Here is a 23,425-nt window from a genome sequence, read left to right as displayed (position 1 = left end):
GCAGGACCTCAGGGTTGTGATTTCAGGATTGCTACCCGTGACACGATTTGTATGTGGCTAAGGAGGCGGGGACATAAGAGTTTTGGATCATCGGGCTGTCATCCGGGAAGGTGGGACCTGTACAGACGGGATGGTTTGCACCTGAACTGGAGGGGGATGAATGTCCTAGCAGGAAGGTTTGTTAATGCTGCACGGTGGGGTTTAAACTAGAGTTGCAGGGGATGGGAACCAGAGTGCCAGAACAGTTAGTGGAAAGGCTGTGGAGGCAGATGTTGGTAAGACCTCAGACAAGGTTAGGCTAGTGTCCTGAGGTGTGTTTATTTCAATGCAAGAAATATCGAAGGAAAGGCAGATGAGCTCAGGGCACGGATCAACACCAGGAACATTGTAGCTATTAGTGAGACTTTGTAGCAGGACTGGCAGTTTCTGGGGTTCCGTTGTTTTAGATGTGACAGAGCAGAAGGGATGGTCTTACTAATCAGGGATTAACCCACCCAGATGTCTTACTAGTCATGGCAGTTCTCCATCAGGATAGACTGGATAACTCCTCTAATGAGGTGTTATGGGTGGAACTGAACAACAAGAAAGGATGACCACGTTACTGGGGCTATATTACAGAGCACCCAACAGTCCGAGGTAGGTAGAGGGACAAATTTGTAGAGGTCACAGACTGTTGCAAGAAACATAAGGTCATAATAGTAGGTGATTTAACTTTCCATATATTGACTGGGACTCCCATACTGTAAAAGGACTCGATGGGATAGAGTTTGTTAAACGTGTTCAGGAAAGTTTCCTTAATCAATACATAGAAATCCCAATGAGAGAGTGTGCACTACTGGATCCGCTTTTAGGGAATGAGACAGGACAGGTGACAGAAGTTTATGTAGGGAACACTTCGCATCCAGTGATCATAATGCCAGTTTCAAAGTAAATATGCAAAAAGATAGGTCTGGTCCACAGGTTGAGATTCTAAATTGGAGAAAGGCCAATTCTGATGGTATCAGAAATAATCCTGCAAGCGTGGATTGGAACAGGCTGTTTTCTGGCAAAGGTGTACTTGGAACGTGGGAGGCCTTCAAAACAAAATTTTGGAAATACAAAACTTGTATGTGCCTGTCAGAATAAAATGTAACTATAACAGGTGTAGGGAACCTTGGTTTTTAAAAGATATTGAGGACCTAGTTAAGAGAAAAATGCTAGTGCAGGTATAGGCAATTAGGAACAAATGAGATGCTTCTGGAATACAAGAAATGCAGGAGTACATGAGAAAGAAATCAGGAGGGCTAAAAGGAGGCATGAAATTGCTCTAGCAAACAAGGTGAAGGAGAATCCCTAAGGGATTCTACAGCTATGTTAAGAGCAAAAGGATTGCAAGGGACAAAATTTGTGCTCTGGCAGACCAGAATGGTAATTTATGCGTGGAGCCAAAACATTAGGGGGAAATGTTAAATGAATGCTTTGCATCTGTATTTATTTGGGAGATTGATACAGAGTCTATACAAGCAAGCCAAAGCAGTATCAACTTCATGGACCCTGTACAGATTCCAGGGGAAGTGTTTGCTACCCTGAAGCAAACCAGGGTGGATAAATCACCAGGGCCTGACAAGGCTACTGCAGAAATTGCCAGGGCTCTGGCAGAGATATTTAAAACATCCTTGGTGATGGGAGAGGCACCAGAGGATTGGAGGACAACCAAAGTTGTTCTGCTGTTTAAAAAAGACTCTGAACAGAAACTAGGAAATTATAGTTTGGTGAGTCTGACATTAGTTGTTTGAAAGTTATTGGAAGGTATTCCAAGGGACTGGATATGTTATTATTTGGATAGACAGGGACTGATTAAGGATAGTCAACATGGATTTGTGCATGGTAAGTCTTGTCTAACCAATCTTATAGAGTTTTTTTGAGGAAGTTACCAAGAAAGTGCATGAAGGCAAGGCAATGGATGTTGTCTATATGGACTTTAGTAAGGCTTTAACAAGGTTCCACACGGGAGGCTGGTCAAGAAGGTTCAGTCGCTCGCCATTCAGGAGGAGGTAGTAAATAGAATCAGACATTGGCTTTGTGGGAGAATCCAGAGAGTGGTGGTAGGTGGTTGACTCTCTGACTGGAGGCCTGTGACTAGTGGAGTGTCAAAGGGTTCAGTGCTGGATCCATTGTTTGTTTGTCCTCCGTATCAATGATCTGAATGATAATGTGGTTAACTGGATCAGCAAGTTTGCAGATGACATCAAGATTGGGGGATGTAGAGGACAGCGAGGAGGGCATCAGTGCCAGCAGCGGGTTCTACACCAGCTGGAAAAGTGGGCTGACGATGGCAGATGGAATTTAATGCAGACAAGTGAGAGGCTTTGCACTGTTAGGACCAACCAGGGTTGGTCTCACACAGTGAACGGTAGGACACCGAGGAATGTGGTAGAACAAAGGGATCCGGGAATACAAGTCCATAGTTCATTGAAAGTGGCATCAAAGGTAGATAGGGTCATAAAGAAAGGTTTTGGCACATTGGCCTTCATAGATCAATATATTGAGTACAGGAACTGAGATGTTTATGTTGATGTTGTATAAGACGCTGGTGAGGCCTAATTTGGATTATTGTGTGCAGTTTTGGTCATCTACCCACAGGAAACGATGTTAACAAGGTTGAAAGAGTGCAGAGAAAATCGTATGGTGCCAGGTCTGGAGGACCTGAGTTATAAGGGAAGATTGAATAAGTTAGGACTGTATTCTTTAGAATGTAGACGATTGAGGGGAGATTTGATAGAGGTATACAAAATTATGAGGGGTATAGATAGGGTATATGCAAGCAGGTCTTTTCCACTGAGGTTGGGTGGGACTACGACCAGAGGTCATGGGTTATGGGTGAAAGGTGAAAAGTTTAAGGGGAGCATGAGGGGGAACTTCTTCACTCAGAGGGTTGTGAGAGTGTGGAATCCGCTGCTAACACAAGTGGTGCATGTGAGCTCCATTTCAATGTTTAAGAGAAGTTTGGATCGGTACATGGATGGTAGGGGTATGGAGGGCTGTGGTCCCAGTGCAGGTTTAATGGTTTCAGCTTGGATTAGATGGGCCAAAGGGCCCGTTTCTGTGCTGTACTTCTCTATGACTCTATTGTAAATATTGCACAGGGTTTGGCTTGTCAGTCATTTGGCATGGTTTGTCATTTGCTCCCCAATCAATACTGACATCCAATGACAGTCAACAATATTAAACAAAATTAGGGCAGCTTTGGGAGTTTAAGAACTGGTTAACTCAGATAGTGAAAATAAATGGGCTTCTGGTTGGTTAGGAGGCAGTGACCTGTGTTTGTCACAAAGATCGGTGCTGAGTACAATATATCCATCTTTGCTCAGAAAGGCTTTGACAGACATCAAAGGTTAAGTGAAAAGGCAGGGAAACGTGAATAAAAACAGAAAATGCAGAAAAAAACACAGCCAGTCGGGCAGCATCTATGGAAAGAGAAGCAATTAACATTTCAGGTCAAAGGCCTTTCATCACAACGGAGGAAGAGGAAAAAGAAGTTAGTCTAAGTGGGTGAGAGGGTGACAGTGGGGAATGTCTATGTTCAGGTGCACAGTTAAGCTCCACTGTCCGTGAGATGTTGTGATGGGGTACAGGGCACTGGGATATGCCCAGCAGCCAGAGTATACAAATGGGAGGGGAAAAATTGTGGAGAGGAACTGCAGGAGGATTGGCTGGTTTTGATAGAGACCGGAAGAAAGAGCAAGTGATCTAATGCTGGGGATTCTGATGTTGGATCCCTCAGGCTGCCACATGCCCAGACTGAAGAAGGGTTCCTTGAGTTTATGTTGCCACAGGCAGAGAGAGAGAGAGATAGAAGGTGAACTAAATTGACTACCAAAATCTCAGGGCACTGAGCACAGACAGTCCACAAAGTGATCACCATTCTGTGTTGAGTTTGTCCCAGTGTGAAATGTATTTGAGGCCATTTTGTGAACAACTCATTCAGTACACTACAGGCTGGAAGAAGTGCAAATGAATCACAGCTTCACCCGGTTTGGCTCCCTAGGTGGTGGGAATGGAGAAGGGAAATGGACAGGCATCGCTTTTCCTGTGGTCTCAAGGGAAATGACACACAACACGGAGCAGTACATGGGGATAGTGAACCTGCAAGGGAGTGATCCCTTCAAAGTGCTGAGAGGGAAGGAAGGGCAATGTGTGTCTGGTGGCTGAATCTGGTCGGAATTGTTGCAGATTTCCAGCATCTGCAGTTTGTACTTATTTTAACTTACTGGGAAAATGGGAGCTCTCTGGTGGGAACAAAATAATTTCTTTAAAATAAGACTGAGCGAAGTTGCTGTTCAAAGGGAGCTGCATACCTTTTTGAATCAGTCGGGTGAAGCAGGCCTGGTTCCAGTAATAATCACAGGCCCTGGCATCTGGAACACCGTGTACAGTTCCGGTCTTCCTGTTGAAGGAAGGATATATGTGTGGTAGAGGGAGAGCAGTAAATATTCACAGGATTGTTTTTTGGAATGGAGGAGAGGTTAAGCAGAACCTCTTTTAGAAGGTTTAGAAGAACAAAAAGGGATTTCATTAAATTGATGCTAAGTCAATATTCTAGACATTGTAGTTGGGGGAAACACAATCTCAAAGAGGTGAACTGTTCAGGAAAGAGATTCTTCCCCAGAGGCGAGTGAATCTTCGGAATTCTTTTCCAAATGGGGCTGTGGAGGCTCAGTCACTAATTACATTGTACTGTAGGGTAACATAATGTACACAATTCACAACCACCGACATTGAGTTGGGGTTTCACCGTAAGAGGCTGTTCTGATGTGATGACGTAATTATGTCAGGGGCTTTTACCACGCTTTGCGTTCAGTGTTTGGAGTTCAATAATGAGTTAGGTTTTTCCTTAAACATAAAATGCCTCATGTCGTTTTTTTTGTGAAAACCCTCAACATCATAGAGAAAGATCAATGAAAGTTTAGATACAGATGGAAATGAGGGATATGGGATTATTGCAGGATAATGACACTAAGGGAAAAGGTCAATGAGGCATTGATCTTTCTGAATGGGGACCAGACACAACAGACAAAATTACTTCTTCTTTATGTTCTTAATTCCCTGACGAGGATGACAGGATCGAAAGCACATTTCTGACCAAAGCTCCAAACGTTTGACTGCCAGTCCGCCAACCTAACATCGAAGCCACTACATCGACTACGTAACTTCCAAAGCCACAGGCAAAGTGTCTGTCAAAGAACTATCCACTTCAATCCATGACATCAAGGTCGGATCAAAGACCAGCAGAAAAGCGTCAGTGGGTTTGTTTCCCGGCACTGAGCTATGGAAGTGGAGCATAATTACTCTGTTTTCCCAGACAATGCTTCTCCAGTGAGGGGAGCCTGCCAAGCTGCTGTGGAATTGTGAAGCACATTCAGTGGATCTAGCAATTTAGATTCATAAAGCACCATTAACCAATCAAAACATCCAAGAATATTTTAAATGGAATTCCTAAACAATTTGATGCCAAGACAAATGAGCCGTTGGGACAGTCGATGAAAAGTGTGGTCAAATGGGTTGGATTTTAAGGAAGTGGGGTTTACGAAGAGAACTCTACAGTTTAGAGATGAGTTAAGTTAAAGACACTATCACCACTGATTGAACGACTAAAGTGAAAGGATGGAATGTGATAATGGGGGTTTGATCAGGGATGAGAACCCTAAAACTAAGCCATTGCCTTGTCTGGCACCAGTATAGGCCAGGAGTGACTCACTTGGTTTAAATTCTTTAAAGACAACAGACTACTCTAATTTCAAGCAGGATTTGTATTCTGAGGTAAAGGCTGGATGTTTTTTTTTAAATCTTGACTTTTGAGGTGCCACTTATTATTTTTCAGAATTAGAAGCTGAATTCTAGACAATTCTGAGAAGTTTTGGCAGACTACTGGTAGTCTGCTCTGGTATCATTTGTCCTTTAAGATATTTTCATTGTCAAAATGATTACAGTAAGCTGGGTCAACACAGAAACGTACCACAACCACTTAACAAAACAATGCACATTCAGCACATATTTGAGATTAAGATACTTGTTTCTTCCTTCCATCACCCTGTTTGTTTAACTCAGTCTCTGCTCCTATCAGCTGTGTGTATTTTGCACACACTTCTCGTCTAATCCAGTTAGGGTTAATTAATCCTTGAGGTGGGTGGGAGGGAGAGGAAGAGGCTGGGATATCAGAGTAGAACATTATACCATAGGCCGTGAAGGTGAGATCACACTGTGCAAGAGTGGTTCCTGCTATGTGTTTCATGCAAACTGATATGGCAAGAAATATCTATTGTTTAAAGTGCCATTCTGGGTTTACAGTATGATATTGTTGTTGGCAGTGACTGTGAACAGCTAAGTTCTGAAAGGGTTAAAACAACTTTAGTCCACAACCTGACAGGTGGGAATGGCTTTGATCAAATTGGCAATCAAATTTCCCAGAATGACTCATACTCTAGTTCAGGCAGTTTTGATTAACTTGATGTTAAAAGTTATTTATTTTTCTCCAACACCACAGAGTTACTGATGCTGGATAGTGGATTTGTTTTTGTAACTCCCTCTGAGTCATGGATTCAAGTTGTGGGATGTGGAGGCTCCTCTGGTTCAGTTTGGCTCTTGTGCAGGAAGGTAGTGGCTGTTTTAAATTTAGTTTGGGTTTTGTGTGTGTGTGTGCTTTACTTTCTCTGTTGAACAACAGTTTCTATTCCTGTTGTAACAATAGGTCAGAGTGAAGTCAAAGGGCCGGACAGCAAATCTCAGCTGGTTGCTACTCAAACCAAGACCGTGCTTCCAGAAGGTGCAATTGTCAGGATGAACCAGAGTATGTTTCTGACCTTCCTTGTGTTTATTTCAGTGTGGACGGGGTGAGTTATTCTTGGCAACTGCTGTGGGAGTTCGTTTGAACCTTTTGCTAAAGACTTGTCTGAAAGAAATCTCAGATAGCAACAGATGGACAGGTATTTCTGAAAGTCTTCTGTTGCCCTGGTAAAACTGAAACCTTTTAGTGATGTATGTGGCAGCGTTGTGTTAAATTGCTTCGCTGTGAATGCTGCTTTTAGAACATAGAATAGTACAGCACATTACAGGCCCTTCGGCCCACAATGTTGTGCCGACCTTCAAACCCTGCCTCCCATATAACCCCCCACCTTAAATTCCTCCATATACCTGTCTAGTAGTCTCTTAAACTTCACTAGTGTATCTACCTACACCACTGACTTAGGTAGTGCATTCCCTGCACCAACCGCTCTCAGTGGAAAAACCTTCCTCTAATATCCCCCTTGATCTTCCCTCCCTTTACCTTAAAGCCATGTCCTCTTGTATTGAGCAGTGGTGCCCTGGGGAAGAGGCACTGGCTGTCCACTCTGTCTATTCTTCTTAATATCTTGTACACATCTATCATGTCTCCTCTCATCTTCCTTCTCTCCAAAGAGTAAAGCCCTAGCTCCCTTAATCTCTGATCATAATCCATAATCTCTAAATAAGGCAGTATCCTGGTAAATCTCCTCTGTACCCTTTCCAATGCTTCCACATCCTTCCTATAGTGAGGTGACCAGAACTGGACACAGTACTCCAAGTGTGGCCTAACTAGAGTTTTATAGAGCTGCATCATTACACCGCGTCTCTTAAACTCTATCCCTCGACTTATGAAAGCTAACACCCCATAAACTTTCTTAACTACCCTATCTACCTGTGAGACAACTTTCAGGGATTTGTGGACATGTACCCCCAGATCCCTCTGCTCCTCCACACTGCCAAGTATCCTGCCATTTACTTTGTACTCTGCCTTGGAGTTTGTCCTTCCAAGATGTACCACCTCACACTTCTCCAGGTTGAACTCCATCTGCCACTTCTCAGCCCACTTCTGCATCCTATCAATGTCTCTCTGCAATCTTCGACAATCCTCTACACTATCTACAACACCACCAACCTTTGTGTCGTCTGCAAACTTGCCAACCCACCCTTCTACCCCAACATCCAGGTCGTTAATAAAAATCACGAAAAGTAGAGGTCTCAGAACAGATCCTTGTGGGACACCGCTAGTCACAACCCTCCAATCTGAATGTACTCCCTCCACCACAACCCTCTACCTTCTGCATCCTGAATCCACCTGGCCAAACTTCCCTGGATCCCATGCCTTCTGACTTTCTGAATAAGCCTACCATGTGGAACCTTGTCAAATGCCTTACTAAAATCCGTGTAAATCACATCCACAGCACTACCCTCATCAATATGCCTGGTCACCTCCTCAAAGAACTCTATCAGGCTTGTTAGGCATGATCTGCCCTTCACAAAGCCATGCTGACTGTCCCTGATCAGACCATGATTCTCCAAATGCTCATAGATCCTATCTCTAAGAATCTTTTCCAACAGCTTTCCCACCACAGACATAAGGCTCACTGGTCTATAATTACCTGGACTATCCCTACTACCGTTTTTGAACAAGGGGATAACACTCGCCTCCCTCCAATTGTTAAGAATCTTTTCGTTCTGAGTTTCCGAGGTTTCTTCTGCCTGCAGGTTTTCTTCAACGTGGAATGCATGTGAGGAGCTTCTCCATCGAAGGAGATATTATCAAACCTGTGAGTTTCTTCCTGTTCGTTTTTCCTTTATATTTTGGATTTATTCTCCTGATGTTATATCGCACCCGTTGGGCTTGGCTGGTTGGAACTGATGTGGTCGTGTATTGCCGTGTGGGGAGTACCCACAGCCAGGGTGGTGTACGGTTTCTGTGTGGACCATCCTGAAGTTGACAGAATCGAGGAAACCGCTTGCCTTTCATCCACCGTCTTTCCCATTGTCCACATCCCTGTTTGTGCCTGGAGAAGGGCATGGTGCATTCAGTGACCAGTTCATACGCCAGGATGTATTGAACCAGTCCTTCCTTCGATGCGTGGGTCTGAATACCTCCCCATGCCTGGGCTGAATCGGGACACAGCTAGGAGGTCGACGGGGTGTAAACCTGTAATTTTTGAATGCCCCTGGTGACTGTAACTTGCTGCTTTCTCTCAGCTCCGGCAAAACATCGTAACGTACCAAACCCAAACGTGGCTGAAATCCCCAGACGGCGTGGTGAGGATTCCGTACGAGATCTCGCCGCAGTATGGTAGGTGGGAATGGGGTTGGAAGCAGTGGTGGCAGCTTTAGATGTCCTGACTGTTCGCTGTGACTGCTCCTGAATTACCAGTAGACAAGTGTCATACGACAGCTGAAGGCATGGCACCCTCACCTCACTGTCTTTGGGGGGGGGGGGGGAGGAGAAACACTTGAAGTCATGGGGAGGGGACACACAAAATGCTGGAGGCACTCAGCAGACTGGGCAGTATCTATATGAAACAGTGCAGTCGACGTTCCGGGCCGAAACCCCCTGCCGAAAGGGCCTGAAACGTCGACCGTACTTTTCTCTATAGATGCTGCCTGGCCTGCTGAGTTCCTCCAGCATTTTGTGCGTGTTGCTCGGATTTCCAGCATCTGCAGACTTTCTCTTTGTGAGGTCATGGGGTCACAGATTTGTTTTATACTCAGCATTGTATATACAGAGCTTCCTACTTGAACACCTAACGCACCAAAGGTTTGGAGATGTGACCAGACGAAACAGCGTAGAGTATCCCCTTCAAACCAGCGACTGCCGACAATCCCGATTTAACGCTAACGTAATCACAGGGCGACTTGCAATGGCCGACTAACCGACCCGGTACATCTTTGGACTGCACGCGGGAAAGCCCAGGCATTTGGCAGGGAGAACGTCCAGACGGCGCTGGAATTGAACTCCGGAGATTCCTGTGATGGTGTCGTGCTAACCGTGGCCAAACATCCTTCTTTACCCATGTGATTCAAGGGCTCATGTCACCACCTTTGGACTGCCTTAATCTGGAGAAAAGACTTTCCTTGCACCTACTCTATGCCCCCCTCATGATTTTATAAACCCCCATGAGGTCATCCCTCGGTCTCCTATGCTACAAGGAATAAAGTTCTAGCCTAACCAGCTCTCCTCCTAACCCAGGCTCTCTAATCCTGGCAGCAACCTTGTAGATTGTTTCTGTGCGTTTTCCAGTTTCCCTACATCTTTCTAAACTATGCAGAGTACTCCATGTGTATCCTCACCTCCAACTTACTCACTCTCCCGACTGAAGGCCAGTGAGCGAAACGCCCTTTTCTCCACCCTGTCTGCCTGTGATGCTGCTTTCAATAAACCAAGTGCATTTGTACTTTAGGTCCCTCTGTCCCATCACACCCCTTTGTGCCCTACCATTCATCCGCAAGTCCTAGACTGGTCTGACACTCCAAAATGCATCACCTTACACTTTATAGTAAAACACATTTTCCTAACTGAGCAAGATTCTCTAATCTGCGATGATCTTCACTATCAAGGACACCTAATTTAGTGTCCTTTCCAAACTCTGTTGATCAAGCTTTGTGCCTCTGATTCCAAACCTACTGATCACTTAACCAAAAAAAGGTCCCAACACCAACCCCTGTGAGACTACTACTGGTCACCGGTCTCCATTCTGAGAAACCACCACCACCCCCTGCTTCCTATCTCTGAGCTCATTTTGAACGCACTTGCTCCGCTTAGACTCCATGAGACCTAACTTTCCAGACCAGCCTGCCGTGCGGCACTTGGTGAAATCATGGAATTCTTTGCCACAGGCAGCTGTGGAGGTCAAGTCTTCATGCATGTTTAAGGCAGAGGTTGATAAATTCTTGATTGGTCAGGACGTGAAGGGATACGGGGAGAAGGCAGGAGAGTGGGGCTGTGAGGGAAAATGGGTCAGCCATGATGAAATGGCGGAGCAGGCTTGATGGGCCAAATGGTCTAATTCTGCTCCTTTAGGTCTTGTCAAAGGCCTTGCTAAACTCCACTGTTCTACTCTCATCCATCCTTTTGGTTTCCTCTTCCAAAAGCTCTGAAAAGTTTGCCAAGTGTGACTGCCCTCACGCAAAGTCGTGCTGACTCTTCCTGAAGAGACTCCATCCAAATGCTGGTAAATCCTACTCCTCAGAATTCCCTCCAGTAACTCAATACCCTTCTGAAACCATGGAACAACTTTTGCCAGCTTCCAGTCTTCGAGAAATCAATGCAGCGGATCACCGTGGGGGGGGGGGGGGGTGCTGTATTTTCTTCTCTAGCCTCCCACAAAATACAATCGGTCAAGAAATGGGGTTTCATCCACTTTAATGTGCTGCAAGGCTATAAATACTTGGTCATATCAATGTCCTTCAAAACATCTTTATTTTTTTTGCCTTGTCTCTTGAACAACTATTATTTTCTCCTCAGTAAGCACTGAAAATAAATATTTTTTAAAAATCCCTCTCTGACTCAAGACGTAGGCCTCTCTCCCTAGTCACCTTTTAATATAACTATAGTATCTCCTGGGATCTTCCTTGCCTGTCAGATCCATCAATGCCCTCTCATTTCCCTTAAATGTTTTCTTAATCTTTTTTTATATTTTCAAGGGGTTACACTGATCCCCAACTTCCTAAGCCCAATGTATGCTTCCTTCTTTTCTTGACCAGAATCTCAATATCTCTCATTAGGCAAGGTTCCTTAAGCTTGCCAGGGTTATCAGTCACCCTACCAGGAACATGTTGGTGTTAGACCCTAGCTATCACACTCTTCTCCACTTGCCATTTTTTTTCCTTTTGTCTTCAAACAGGTTCACCCAATCGATCTCTGAGAGATCCTGCCTAGTTGCTCAAAAATCAGCCCTACTCCATTCGACCTGTCCTATTGTTTTTCATCATTATTTTGAAACTAATAGAATTATGCACACTGGAGCAAAATGCTCCTTGACTGCCCCTTCAGTCATTTGCCCTGCCTCGTTCCGTAAGGAGGTCCAGTGCTGCACCTTGTGGGGCCCTCGGATGTATACAATCCCTCGGCACATTTCACAAATCCCACCCCGTCCACTGTATTGCATACCTCCATCATACTTCCTCTTAAAATCCACCACCAAACATCCAGTCACTCCTCATAACTGGATATTCTCTCCTAGAAAGCACCTCGGTGAACCCCCTCTGCCCCTCTTCAATACAGTGACATCCTTCCTACAGTGTGGTGACCCAAACTGCATGCAGTACTCCAACTGAGGTCTGATCTCCTGGCATTTTGGTAACTTTTTGGCTGCTTCTGTAACTATTATTTGACCATTCAAAGTTGTTATCCCTGAGCTGAGCTGAACTCCCCCCCCCCCCCCCCCCCACCCCACCAAAAGTCAAAGCACAAGCACTGACTCCAGCTCTCCATGGAGGTACTCAAGCCTTACAACCCTACAACAAGGTTGGAGGTGAGTTCTGACCAAATATGGTGTAGAAAGCTCCCTGTCCTAACTAATGAGGCTAGTGTCACCATAACCATATTAAGTACATGTGCTGCCACCTTCAAGGATCAAGTACATGAAGGTCCCTTTGTCCCTCAGTACTCCCTCAGACTTGTAATCCCAAAATGCATCAGCTCACAATTAAACGCCATCTGCCACTCCTCATCCCATGTCACCCACGCATTGACATCACCCTGTAGCCTAAGACCACCCACCACTGTCAACGACTCCCCCCAATCCTTGTGCTGTCTGTAAACTTGCAGATCACAGAAACATAGAAAACCTACAGCACAGCACAGGCCCTTCGGCCCACAATGCTGTGCTGAACATGTATTTTAGAAATTACCTAGGGTTACCCATAGCCCTCTATCTTTCTGAGATCCATGTACCTGTCCTAAGAGTCTCTTAAAAGACCCTATCTCCACCGCCGTCGCCGGCAGCCCATTCCACGCTCTCACCACTCTGAGGTTTTTTTTAAATTACATCTCCTCTGTACCTACTTCCAAGCATCTTAAAACTATGCCCCTCATGTTAGCCATTTCAGCCCTGGGGAAAAGCCTCTTACTATCCACACGATAAATGCCTCTCATTGTCTCATACACCTCTATCAGGTCACCTCTCATCCTCCGTCACTCCAAGGAGAAAAGGCCAAGTTCACTCAACCTATTCTCATAAGGCATGCTCTCCAATCCAGGCAACAGCATCATAAATCTCCTCTGCACCCTTTCTATGGTTTCCACGTCCTCCACGTAGTGAAGTGACCAGAACTGAGCACAGTACTCCAAGTGGGGTCTGACCAGGGTCCTATATAGCTGCAACATTACCTCTTGGCTCTTAAACTCAATCCTACGGTTGATGAAGGCCAATGCACCGTATGCCTTCCTAACCACAGATCATGCCTCCCTTGTCTGCAACACTCAAGTCCTTTCACAGCTGCATCCTGTTTCCATTTTCAATTTTTAATCTGCAGGATCTGTAGTATTTTTTTAAAAAACCTACATAATACTTTCCCTTTCCTCCAGACGAACAGACCCAGAGAGAGATCGGCCGAGGCTTCAAGGAGTTTGAAAGATTCACCTGCATCCGATTTGTACCTCACACTGATGAGGAGGACTTCATCTCTCTTCGGCCTGTTCCTGGGTACGTGCAGATTCCCCAGTGGTGAGGCAAGGCCAGTCTGACGTTTGTATTTTTTTTTGCCCTGGATACAGACTGATGCCCCACACTGGTCCCCTGTTACCACCAGGACTTGCCCCGATACAGAAAAGTTTACGACTGATAGATGGGTATCCCTGGGGATACCATTCCTAATGAGGCACAGAATCTTCTACCATGTGGCAACGTTGTGGCTTAAATTAGTGGGCTAGTGCTTTGAGGTCTGCTTAATGAAAAAAGAACAGCAAAAGTGGGAGCAAGAACATACATACTTGTATCTGCCGTTCAATTCAACAATGACTGATTTCCTTTTTAATTCAGCACCACTTTCATCACTGACTCCATAACCATGATCCTTGTTTTGAAAAAGTAAGTTGAAGTGCCCCGAGTTTGAACTTGGCCTGGGAAGTTTAATTGAAGTGATTGTAGATGTGGTACAGGAAACCCTGACCTTTAAGCCATTAAGTTGTTGGTCATATAAACCCTCCTGGTTCACTGACGCCAGCAAAAGGAATCTGACTCCAGTTTGGACAAAGTGTGCTGGGCAGAATCCTGCTGGGCTCTGAACAGTAAATATCGGCAGTGCCGGTGTTGCTTGGGTCCTGTGCATCCCAAGGTATGGGTGTGCTCCGTCGCTCGAGTTCAGAATTCAGATCCCCCGTGGGCGCGAAGGTAACGGTGCTTGTCTCTGTCTCTCAGGTGCTCTGCGTCAGTGGGGCGGGTTGGAGGCACGCAGCTCATCTCGCTGAACCGGCGGTGCCTGGAGAAGGGGAAGGGCGTCATTGAGCACGAGTTAATGCACTCCCTGGGCTTCTGGCATGAACACACGAGAAGCGACCGAGATAAATACATCAAGATCGAGTGGAAGAATGTGTGGCCCGGTAACGTCCTCTCCTCCAGATCCAGTTTGTCCCTTCATCCCTGAGCAACTCGAGCCAGTCTTGGATGGTCTCCCGTCTGTCTCTGGGCCTGGCAGAATTCAGCTTATTTTGGATAGTTGTGCTGTAAAGGGTTGTGCAGCATTCACGTAGGGACATGAGTTTGAATCCCAAGTGGAACTGATCTTGATCAATAGTAATGAGAAAGTTGCTGTGAAAACCCACCTGGTTGCTTATGCTCTTGGGGATGATGTATTCTGGCCACAGACTCACTGGTGTGGTTGATTCCTAACTCCTGCCTTAGTTCAGCGATGCTCTGTAAATGTCCATTGTAAGTTGTCCCACAATTAGGCCAGTGTTGTATCAGCGACCGTTGGGCAGACAGGCTCAAAGGGACAGAAGGGCCTCCCCTGCCCTGTATCTCAATCAAAAAATAGAGGGCAGTGAATATCTGGAACAAGCTGATAGAAGCGGATACAATTACAACAGTTAAAAGGCATTTGTGCAGATGAATGAACAGGAAGAGAGTAAATGAATACGGGACTGATGTAGGCAATGGAGATTAGAGTAGACAGGCACTATGGTCAGTATTGACTAGGTGGGCTGAAGGGTTTTTTTCTGTGCCATATAAATGTGGAAATAGCTGTGTTATTTTTAAAAATATATTTAAAAAAACAACTTTTTCTTTCTTCAAACAAATTGAGAACCAATTGCTTTGTGTTTTGGGGTGCCCCATGGTTTGTAAGGGAATAGTTTCATTACAAGACATCAGAAATATTCAAGTGTGCTGTGATTGGCCAGTTTCTGTCATACTTCTCTTTCAGGTTATGAACATAATTTTTTAAAGAAAAATACCAATAATTTGAAGTCCGGATATGACTATGGCTCCATCTTGCATTATAGCAGGTAAGAGTGATGGTGGAGTGTTGTGACTCTGTCTCTGTGAGGTTTCTAGATTTAAGTTTTCAGATCCTGCTTTGAATGTTTGAAGTTGATGATAATTACCTGAAACTTGCCACCTCAGTTAAATCAACTTCGTTAAACTTTCATTTCCCTACTCCTAAGTTACCTTGAGCCCTGTTTGCCAATCACTAGTATTCTCCCCATGTAATCTGTGGGGTCCTACATGAGTAGGTGAAACAGTGGACCTCCTCTTCGTGAACAAGGCAGGGCAAGTGACGGAGGGGCACCTTGAGACCAGTGACCATAATATTATTAGTGTAAAGTAGGTATGGAGAAAGAAAGGAAGATCCATGGGCTAAAGTCCTAAACCAGGGCAGGGAGTCATCGGATGAGATCTTGCAGAGGTCATTGGGGTGGGATTGTTTGCTGGTAAAAGGACAATGAGCAAGTGGGAGGCTTTTTGAAAGTGTGATACCAAGAATCTGGGGCAGCTAGGGTAGAGGGCAAGGCTGGCAAGTTTAGGGAACTGATGAGAGCTGTTGAGGCTCTGGTCAAGAAGGAAGCATTCAAGAGGTTCAGGCAATTGATGACAAGCAAACCTTCAGTATAAGAATTGTAGGGGCAATCTTGAGGAAAATCGTGAGAGCAAATAAGAGCAGATGAGACGGATCTGGCAGGCAGGGTTAAGGAAAATCACGAGATTCTACAGGTACATTAAGAGTAAAAGGGTGGCTTAGGAGAGAGTATATCCCCTTTAAAAATCAGCATTGCCATCTGTGTGTGTCGAACTTAATATTTCTCCAGTATTTTACTAAAGGAATTGGGGGGAAAGGGTGATGACTTGGACCACACAGACTTCCATAGAGGTCTTAAAGCACATTAAGACAGAACAGTACAGTATAGGAACAGGTTCTTCAGCCCATGATGCACAAAACTATTTCCTTCTGTCCACACAGCAGCTATACCACTCCACATTAATGTGCCTCTGAGTCCTTTAACCACTACCGCTGTACTTACCATTGCGTTCCAAGTACGCACCATTCTGTATCTCTATAAAACAAAGTGCCCAGCACATCTCCTTCTGAACTCATCACCTGCATGGTCTTTGGGCTTTAGACATTTCAACCCTAGGGGGAATGGTTCTGGCTGTCTACTCTATCAGAGCCTCTCGTAATCTAATAAAGCTCTACTAGGTTTTCCTACAGCCTCCACTTCTGAAATTTGCCCAACCTCAGTACGTGCCCTCTAATTCAGACAGCATCTGAGTAAATCTGTTGTCTGCGTGGACTTGAGGGAGGCCCGAAGGTCCCATGTGGCAGGTGAGTCTGGAAGACAAAATCTGCAGACGCTGGAAATCTGAGCAACACACACACACACACAATGCTGGAGGAACTCAGCAGGCCAGGCAGCATCTATTGAAAAGATTAACAGCCGATGTTTTGGGCTGAGACCCTTCATCAGGACTTGTTCCTCTGGAAAGTTAGATTGCAAGGGGTCCAGGGACAGCTAGTTAACTGGATAAATAATTGGTTCGGCCGTAGGAAGCAGAGGGCAATGGTCTCAAAATGGAGGCCAGTGACTAGTGGTGTGTGCCTCAGGGTCATGCTGGGGGCCTTTCTTATTTACATCTGAACGATTTGGATGTGACTGTACATGGTTAGTAAGTTTGTGAATGATACTAATGTAAGTGGCATCTTGGTAAAGAACATTATCAACAATTATAGCAGAACCTTGATTGGCTAGGCAAGTGGGCCAAAGATTGGCAAATGGCTTTCAACTGCAATGCATTTTGGAAGTCAAACCCAGGGTGGTCTTGTACAGTGAATGGTCATTGTGGAACAGAGGGGCCTGGTAGTGTATGGTTCTTTGAATATTGCATTGCAGGTAAACAGTGAGGTGAGGTGGTGTCTGGCACTCTGGTCTTCATCAGTCAGGGCACTGAGTATCGGAGCTGGACCATTGTGTCGCAATTGTACAAGATGCTGACAGGGCTGCACTTGGAGAATAGTGCATAGTCACGCTGTCATAGGAACGACCTCACTAAACTGGAGAGGGGGCAGACAGGCTCACAAGGACACTACCAGGACTTGAGGGCCTGAGTTTATAGGGGAAGGCTGGGCAGGCTAGATCTTTATTCCTTAGAACACAGAAGACTGAGGTTGACCTTGAAGATGGGTAGATGGGGTGAATGCAGTCTACTTCCCAGTGAAGCAGAACTAAAGGGCACAGGTTTAAGGTGAGAGATGAAAGATTTAAAAGAGGTAACTTCACACAGAGAGGAGTGAACATGGAATCATGTCCCAGAGAAGGTGGCTGAGGTAGGTACAATTATGACATTCAAAAGGCATGTAGACAGGTACACGGATAGAAAAGGTTTGGGAGGATATGGGCCAAATGGAACTACCATTGTCAGCATGGACTAGATGGGCTGAAGGGCCAGTGCCTTTGTATGACTGATTGCAATGTAACCTTTTCAGCTTTGCTCTCTACTTCTAGTCTTTCATGTCTCTGAATGTACCTGCTGCTGAAGCAGGTCCTACTGTGTGATACTCGGTCAAGTTTTCTTTGCTAGGGCAACTCTGGGCATTCTGCTCTTAAAAAATAGTAGCTGTATAAATGCAAGCTTTGTTCTTGTCAAATTCGGCAGGGCTTTGATTTGTATTGAACTTCTCGTCCAATTACAGGACAGCATTTTCCAGGAATGGACAGCCAACCTTGACGCCACTGGTGGATACAGACGCTGTGATTGGCCAACGCGTCCGCTTGAGTGAGATGGACTTACTGAAGGTTAACCGGCTCTACAACTGCACGGCATATCTCGAGGACAAGGCCGATACGGTGAAATGTAAGGGAAAGAGGAACCAGTGGCTTTAAGAGAATGAGTGACTCCTGATTAAAAACAAACTAAAGTTAGTCACTTCATACCAGCAGTGCCTGATGGTAGCAGATTTCAAATTTATTCGGGTTTCATCAGTGTTACCCCTGCTTCTGACGTGCCCCATAACGAGCAAACCCCTGGCTTTAAGGGGTGGGCGTTTTAACCATGAGCAGCCTCCTGGTGGTTTGTGTGACGGTGGGAGGAGGGCAGGAAAGAATGAATCTGTGGTGCTTCAGAGTACAAGTCAGATTACTTGGACATCAGGCGAGGATGAGCCCCCCTCTACGTGCATCTCAGAAACAGTCCATGAGTAAAACACTACTTTTGTTGGGTAGCTCTGTGGTTGGAAAGGGGGAGAGGTGGGGAAAGTGTCTCAAACTCAAGGGGGAGTGGCAGCAGAACCCTACCCACCTGTAAACTATCTGGAGGTGTACTTGAGAAGCTGGAACCTGCAGACCAGAGCTGGGGGGGGGGGGGGTGGTGGGATTACAGAGACAAACTGTCTTGGAAGAAGTGGGGTTTGGACTAGGACAAGCTTGAGCAGTTGGTGTTCAAAGGGAATCTGGGTGTCCATGTTCAATAGGTACATTTAATTTCAGAAACATATACATCTTGGAATTCTTTATCTTCACCAACATCCAAGAAAACGGGAGTACCTCAAGAATGAATGGCAGCTAAATGTTAGAACCCCAAAGTCCCCCTCCCTGCACAAGCAGTGAGTATAAATTATTGAAGATTAACACAAATGGCAAATGATGGAGGAGGCAAATGGTACGATGGCCTTTACTCAGGACTGGAATTCAAGAGGTGTCCTACTGCAGCTACACTGGGAACTGGTGAGACCAGTCTGGTCCCCCAATGAAGGAAGAAGTCACTGCAGTCAGAGCGCAGGAGGTTAACCTGTTGGGACGCTGGAGCAGGGATCTAATCGCAGACCCTGTACTCTGCACGCAATGATATTGAGTAGAAAATCCAAAGGGGCAACAAAGTTCAGGCAGAGATCAAAACACCCAGAGAAATCCAAAAACCAGAATCGGGAAACGGGCAGAGTCGATATTCAGACAGACAGAGTACAGATACAAATTCTGGGAAGGCTCAGGAAAATTCACTGGCACAATCTGGCAGAAAACAGGTGAAAACACAGGACTGAAGTAAACAGAGAGGCAGATGATAGGTGGAGCACAATGAGACACAGGTGGCAGCAATACAGGTAATAATGAGAAACAGACGAGAGACGGAGTACTCAGTGATACAGGGGCCGGAGTGGAGCAGGAACGGGGACAGGAGCACATGGCAATACGAAACCACAGACTGACAGCTGGGGGGAAACACACAAGAAGACAGAGTTCAGACATGACCAGGTTGATTCCTAGCATAGCGATCTCTCACAAAAGCAGAAATTGAACAATCTGGGTTTGTATTACCTACATTTAGAGGGTGGAGATTATTTCATTGGAACATACAAACTGCTTGGTAGGTAGGGGCTGGACTTTGCCCGGCTGGAGTGTCCAAAACTGGGATTGCAAAAAGGTGTCTACATGCTGACATGTGAAAAGACGTTTCTTCACGTATTGAGCACTGAACCTTTGGAATTCTCTATCCGAGAGGATATAATTGTGTTGACCCATTCATGAAGGTGACCAATAGATTCCTGGACATTAAAAGGATCCGGTGTTGGTGGAGGAGTCACTAAGGAAAAGGAACTGCCATGATCTTCATGGGTGGGGAACAGACATGAAGGGCAGAATGGCCTTCTATATCATCTGTTTCCAACATCAGCCCACGTGGGGGGGTGGGGGAGACTCTTTCTGCTCTGATCCCGGAAACCTGAGGGGACACTTAAATTTGTTCTCACCTCTCCCTCCCCCCCTTGGGGCATCCAGTGGCGAATGGTGCCGCTCTGAGACCCGGAGAACCAAGAAGGCAGTCGGGCCGAAATCTTTCCGGGACGCCCATGCTGGAAGCGCAGGAACCGGAGTGGTGGGGGCTTCTTCTGGGGACGGGTCGGCGGGGAGCCAGTCCACCGCCGCTCCGGAGGTTCTTCAGTGCCTCCGGGGTAGGAATGCGCCCGGCGTTCCTGGGAGCTGCCCACCATCGCCCGCAACCCCGAGCCGAGGTTTCTCTCCCGGGCTGACCCGCCGGCGGCTCAGTCGCTGCCCCCACGGAAGCCCGGAGCGCAAACCCGGTCCGCGGCCGCCCCCCTGTACCGAGCGGGCGCTCGGCAGCTGCTCCGCCGGTCTCCCGGCTCAGCGCATCGGTGCCAAACTCCACCGCGGGCGCAGAGTCCCATCCACGCCGCCCGGCCCGGGGGGGCTGCCGGAGCCGCTACTCACCACGAGTTGTCCTGCCCTGTCCGCCTCCGCCGGTTCTGCTGGCTCGACACCACGGACACCTCCCCAGCCACCATTCTCCATCCCAGGGGCTCGCTTCGGGCGATGGACGGGTGGAGCTGGTCCAGACCGTGCCCTGGACCGCACGACGGGTGGAGACACCGGCTCCGTGAACCAACATCGCCTCCGATTGACATGACCCCGGCCTCTGACGTGGCCATGCCCCCTGGTAAGGCTGCACCCTGTGACTTGCCCCCACCCTCTGACCTCCGACCAGGCCATGCCCATTGAAGAGGCCCCAACCTCTTAACCTAACCCCACCCAACAAGCAGATCGCACTCACAGCCACCATCCCATCCAACTAGGCACTTCCCTCCAAACAGGCTCCATCCACTGACCTCACCCTGGTGGTAACAGGCCTTGCCCCTCTCTCTGACCAGGACCCTCCCTCTGGTCAGTCCCACTTGTCTGACAAAGTCTCTACAGAGTACCCCATGGGTCGCAGGCCCTCAGTGAGGAACCCCTCCAAGGGTTGTCCCCCTTGAGTGAAATCCTCCCACCCAGTAATCTTCCCCCTGAGCCAGGCCCTGGTCCCCTGGCTGCTCCTTCAGGGATGCCCACTGGGTTGGAGAACCCTGCGAGAGCCTCCCCTTGGGGGGGGTACCAGTGGGACCGGGCATTGAGACTGGGCCGAAAGCGGATCACAGCAAAGGGCAGTGCAAGGACCGAGGAGCTGAGGAGAAATGTCAGAATCAGATTTATTATTATTGATGAATTTTATTGTTTTGCTGCAGCAGTACAATGCACAATGTAAAAAAACACTAAAAAATAAACAGTGCAAAAGGAATATTGTGGTGGTGTTCGTGGACCATTCAGAAATCCGATGGCAGAGGGCAAGAAGCTTCTCCTGAAACGTTGAGTGTGTCTTCAAGCTCCTTGTCCTCTGGTGGTATGTCCCGGCTGGTGAGGGTCCTTAATGATGGATGCTGCCTTCCTGAAGCTGTGCCCTCTGAAGATGTCTTTCCCGACGGGGAGGGCAGTACCTGTGTCCGCAACCCTCTGCAGCCTCTTTCAGCGCTGCAAGTTGGAGCCGTTGCCGCTGGGGATGTTGAAGCAATGGGAGGAGAAAACCGCTGGAACTCGCTGAGCCAGTGTCAGTGAGGGCAGCAGTGATGTCTGTCCGTGTAGATAAATCACCTTAACTCCGCTGATTGGAATCGAATCTAATGCACACCAGACGTTTGCAATCTGAAACACCGCCTGGCCGAGATATACACTTTATTTCTCTTTCCACTGACGCTGCCTGATGTTCTGAGTATTTCCTGTTTAGTTTTAGAGTAAAATCGTGGTCCGGTTTTGATTTTTTTTCCCCAGTTCTGGTGAATTCAGTTGTGACTCTTGGAAAGGAGTTTGATAAGTACTTGAAGTGAGGACTGGCTGGACTCTTCCACAAACTGAAACCTCTTACTGCTGTAAGCTTCCTGTGATTCTCTAGTTTTGCCAAACAGAGGTTGTAGAAATACTGCATCTTTGTATTTCAAGCCTGTGTTCTTCAGAATTGAGTTGATGGTTCACAAGGCTACACACCTTGGGTGGATCTGGAGGGCTGGCATAGACTTGATGGGCTGAATGGTTGCTTGTGTGTTGTAAGGATTGTGATCGTAACCTGATTATGGGCTAGGCCGGAGCTAGGTTAAGCTGTTGGGCAGAGCAGTGTATCTGAATCATTGTGAAGAAATGCTTTCTGTGCTCGTGGGATTGACTTGCAGCAGTCAAATGCTTTGGCCGTGCAGAGAGAGTGGGCTGTTTTCTCTGGTCTACCGGGGGAATGTCACATTAATGTGGCTGATCAACCTGCTGACATAGACCGGTGATCTGGATGGAGGAGCAACACCTCATATTCTGTCTGGGTAGTCAAACCTGATGGCATCAACATCTTATCTAGCTTCCAGTAATTACCCCTCTCTGTCTGACTCCCTTTTTATCTGTTACCCCATTTCCTATTCTGGTTACCCACTCACCCCTTCTCGACCCCTACCATTAGACCCACCCATCACCTCCCTCTTCCTTCTCTCCTTGTCTGCTGTTCTCTCCCATCAGAAGCCTCCTCTTTCCATTTATCAACTCCTAGCTTCTTACATCATTCCCCCCCCCCCACCCATCCACCTTCCCCTCACCTGTAACCTGTCAGCTTGCACCCCCCCCCTTTCCCCACCTTCTCATTCTGGCTTCTGCCCCCTTCCTTTCCAGTCCTGATGCAAAGTCTTGGCCTGGAATGTTAACTGTTTATTTGCCTTCACTGACGCTGCCTGAATTGTGTGCTTCTCTGGATTTCCAACATCGGCAGAATCTGGTGACCTGGAGAAAGTTGTTCAGGTGCTATTCTGGCAAACGGGGATTTGAAATTCAATTAAGTAAAGTTGGGATCACTGCTTGTGACAGTGATTTATGTACAATAGGTCCACAGCCAATGCTGGAAATGCTCAGCAGGCCAGGCAGTATCAGTGGAGAGAGAACCAATGTGAGCATTTCATTATCAAAGACCTTCATAGATCATCGAACAGTCCAGCACTGGACAGGCCATTCAACCTGAGATGGTGTGCCAGTCTTTATTTAGATGCGGTGTGGAATAGGGCCTTTGAGCCCCACGGCCCGAAACCCACCAATTTAACCCTAGCCTAATCATGGGACAGCTGGCTGGTGGCGTAGTGGCATCAGCGCTGGACTTCAGGGCGAGAGATCCCGAGATCGAATCCAGCCGGCTCCCGTTAAGAGCTGGTGATCTCTTTAATAAAAAAAACCTCACCCGGCAGAAGTCAATGGCAAACCACTGCTGTAACTTGCCTAGTACGCGATTTCCCCAGTACGTCAGAGCAGCGTGAAAGGAGGTCGTCCACTACCTGGAAATAATTCCAGATGCGACCTACCTTACCTTAATCATGGGACAATTTACAATGA

At 46.8% G+C, this 23,425-nt stretch overlaps 1 protein-coding gene across 6 annotated transcripts; it reads left to right on the top strand.

The window, feature by feature from the left end:
* The first annotated feature begins 6,458 nt into the window (after positions 1-6,458).
* LOC140733503 (astacin-like metalloendopeptidase) lies at positions 6,459-22,592 on the top strand. 6 transcript variants are annotated; one of them, XM_073056934.1, is made up of 9 exons: positions 6,459-6,633; positions 6,728-6,826; positions 8,524-8,585; positions 9,016-9,109; positions 13,346-13,463; positions 14,178-14,359; positions 15,181-15,262; positions 17,944-18,104; positions 18,737-22,592. In XM_073056934.1, coding segments are annotated over exons 1-9 (861 nt in total). In that variant the 5' UTR covers positions 6,459-6,572; the 3' UTR covers positions 18,739-22,592. The 6 variants fall into 6 exon arrangements, with proteins under 6 accessions (XP_072913035.1, XP_072913025.1, XP_072913043.1 ...); XM_073056924.1 differs by lacking the exon at positions 18,737-22,592 and having other exon boundaries at positions 17,944-18,154; XM_073056942.1 differs by lacking the exons at positions 13,346-13,463; positions 18,737-22,592 and having other exon boundaries at positions 6,728-6,869; positions 17,944-18,154.
* Positions 22,593-23,425: the final 833 nt, after the last annotated feature.

This window comes from Hemitrygon akajei, chromosome 1 (assembly GCF_048418815.1).
Source record: "Hemitrygon akajei chromosome 1, sHemAka1.3, whole genome shotgun sequence".
Classification (NCBI taxonomy): Eukaryota; Metazoa; Chordata; class Chondrichthyes; order Myliobatiformes; family Dasyatidae; genus Hemitrygon; species Hemitrygon akajei.
The sequence above is the reverse complement of the archived record's forward strand: the minus strand, read 5'-3'. Positions and strand labels throughout refer to the sequence as shown.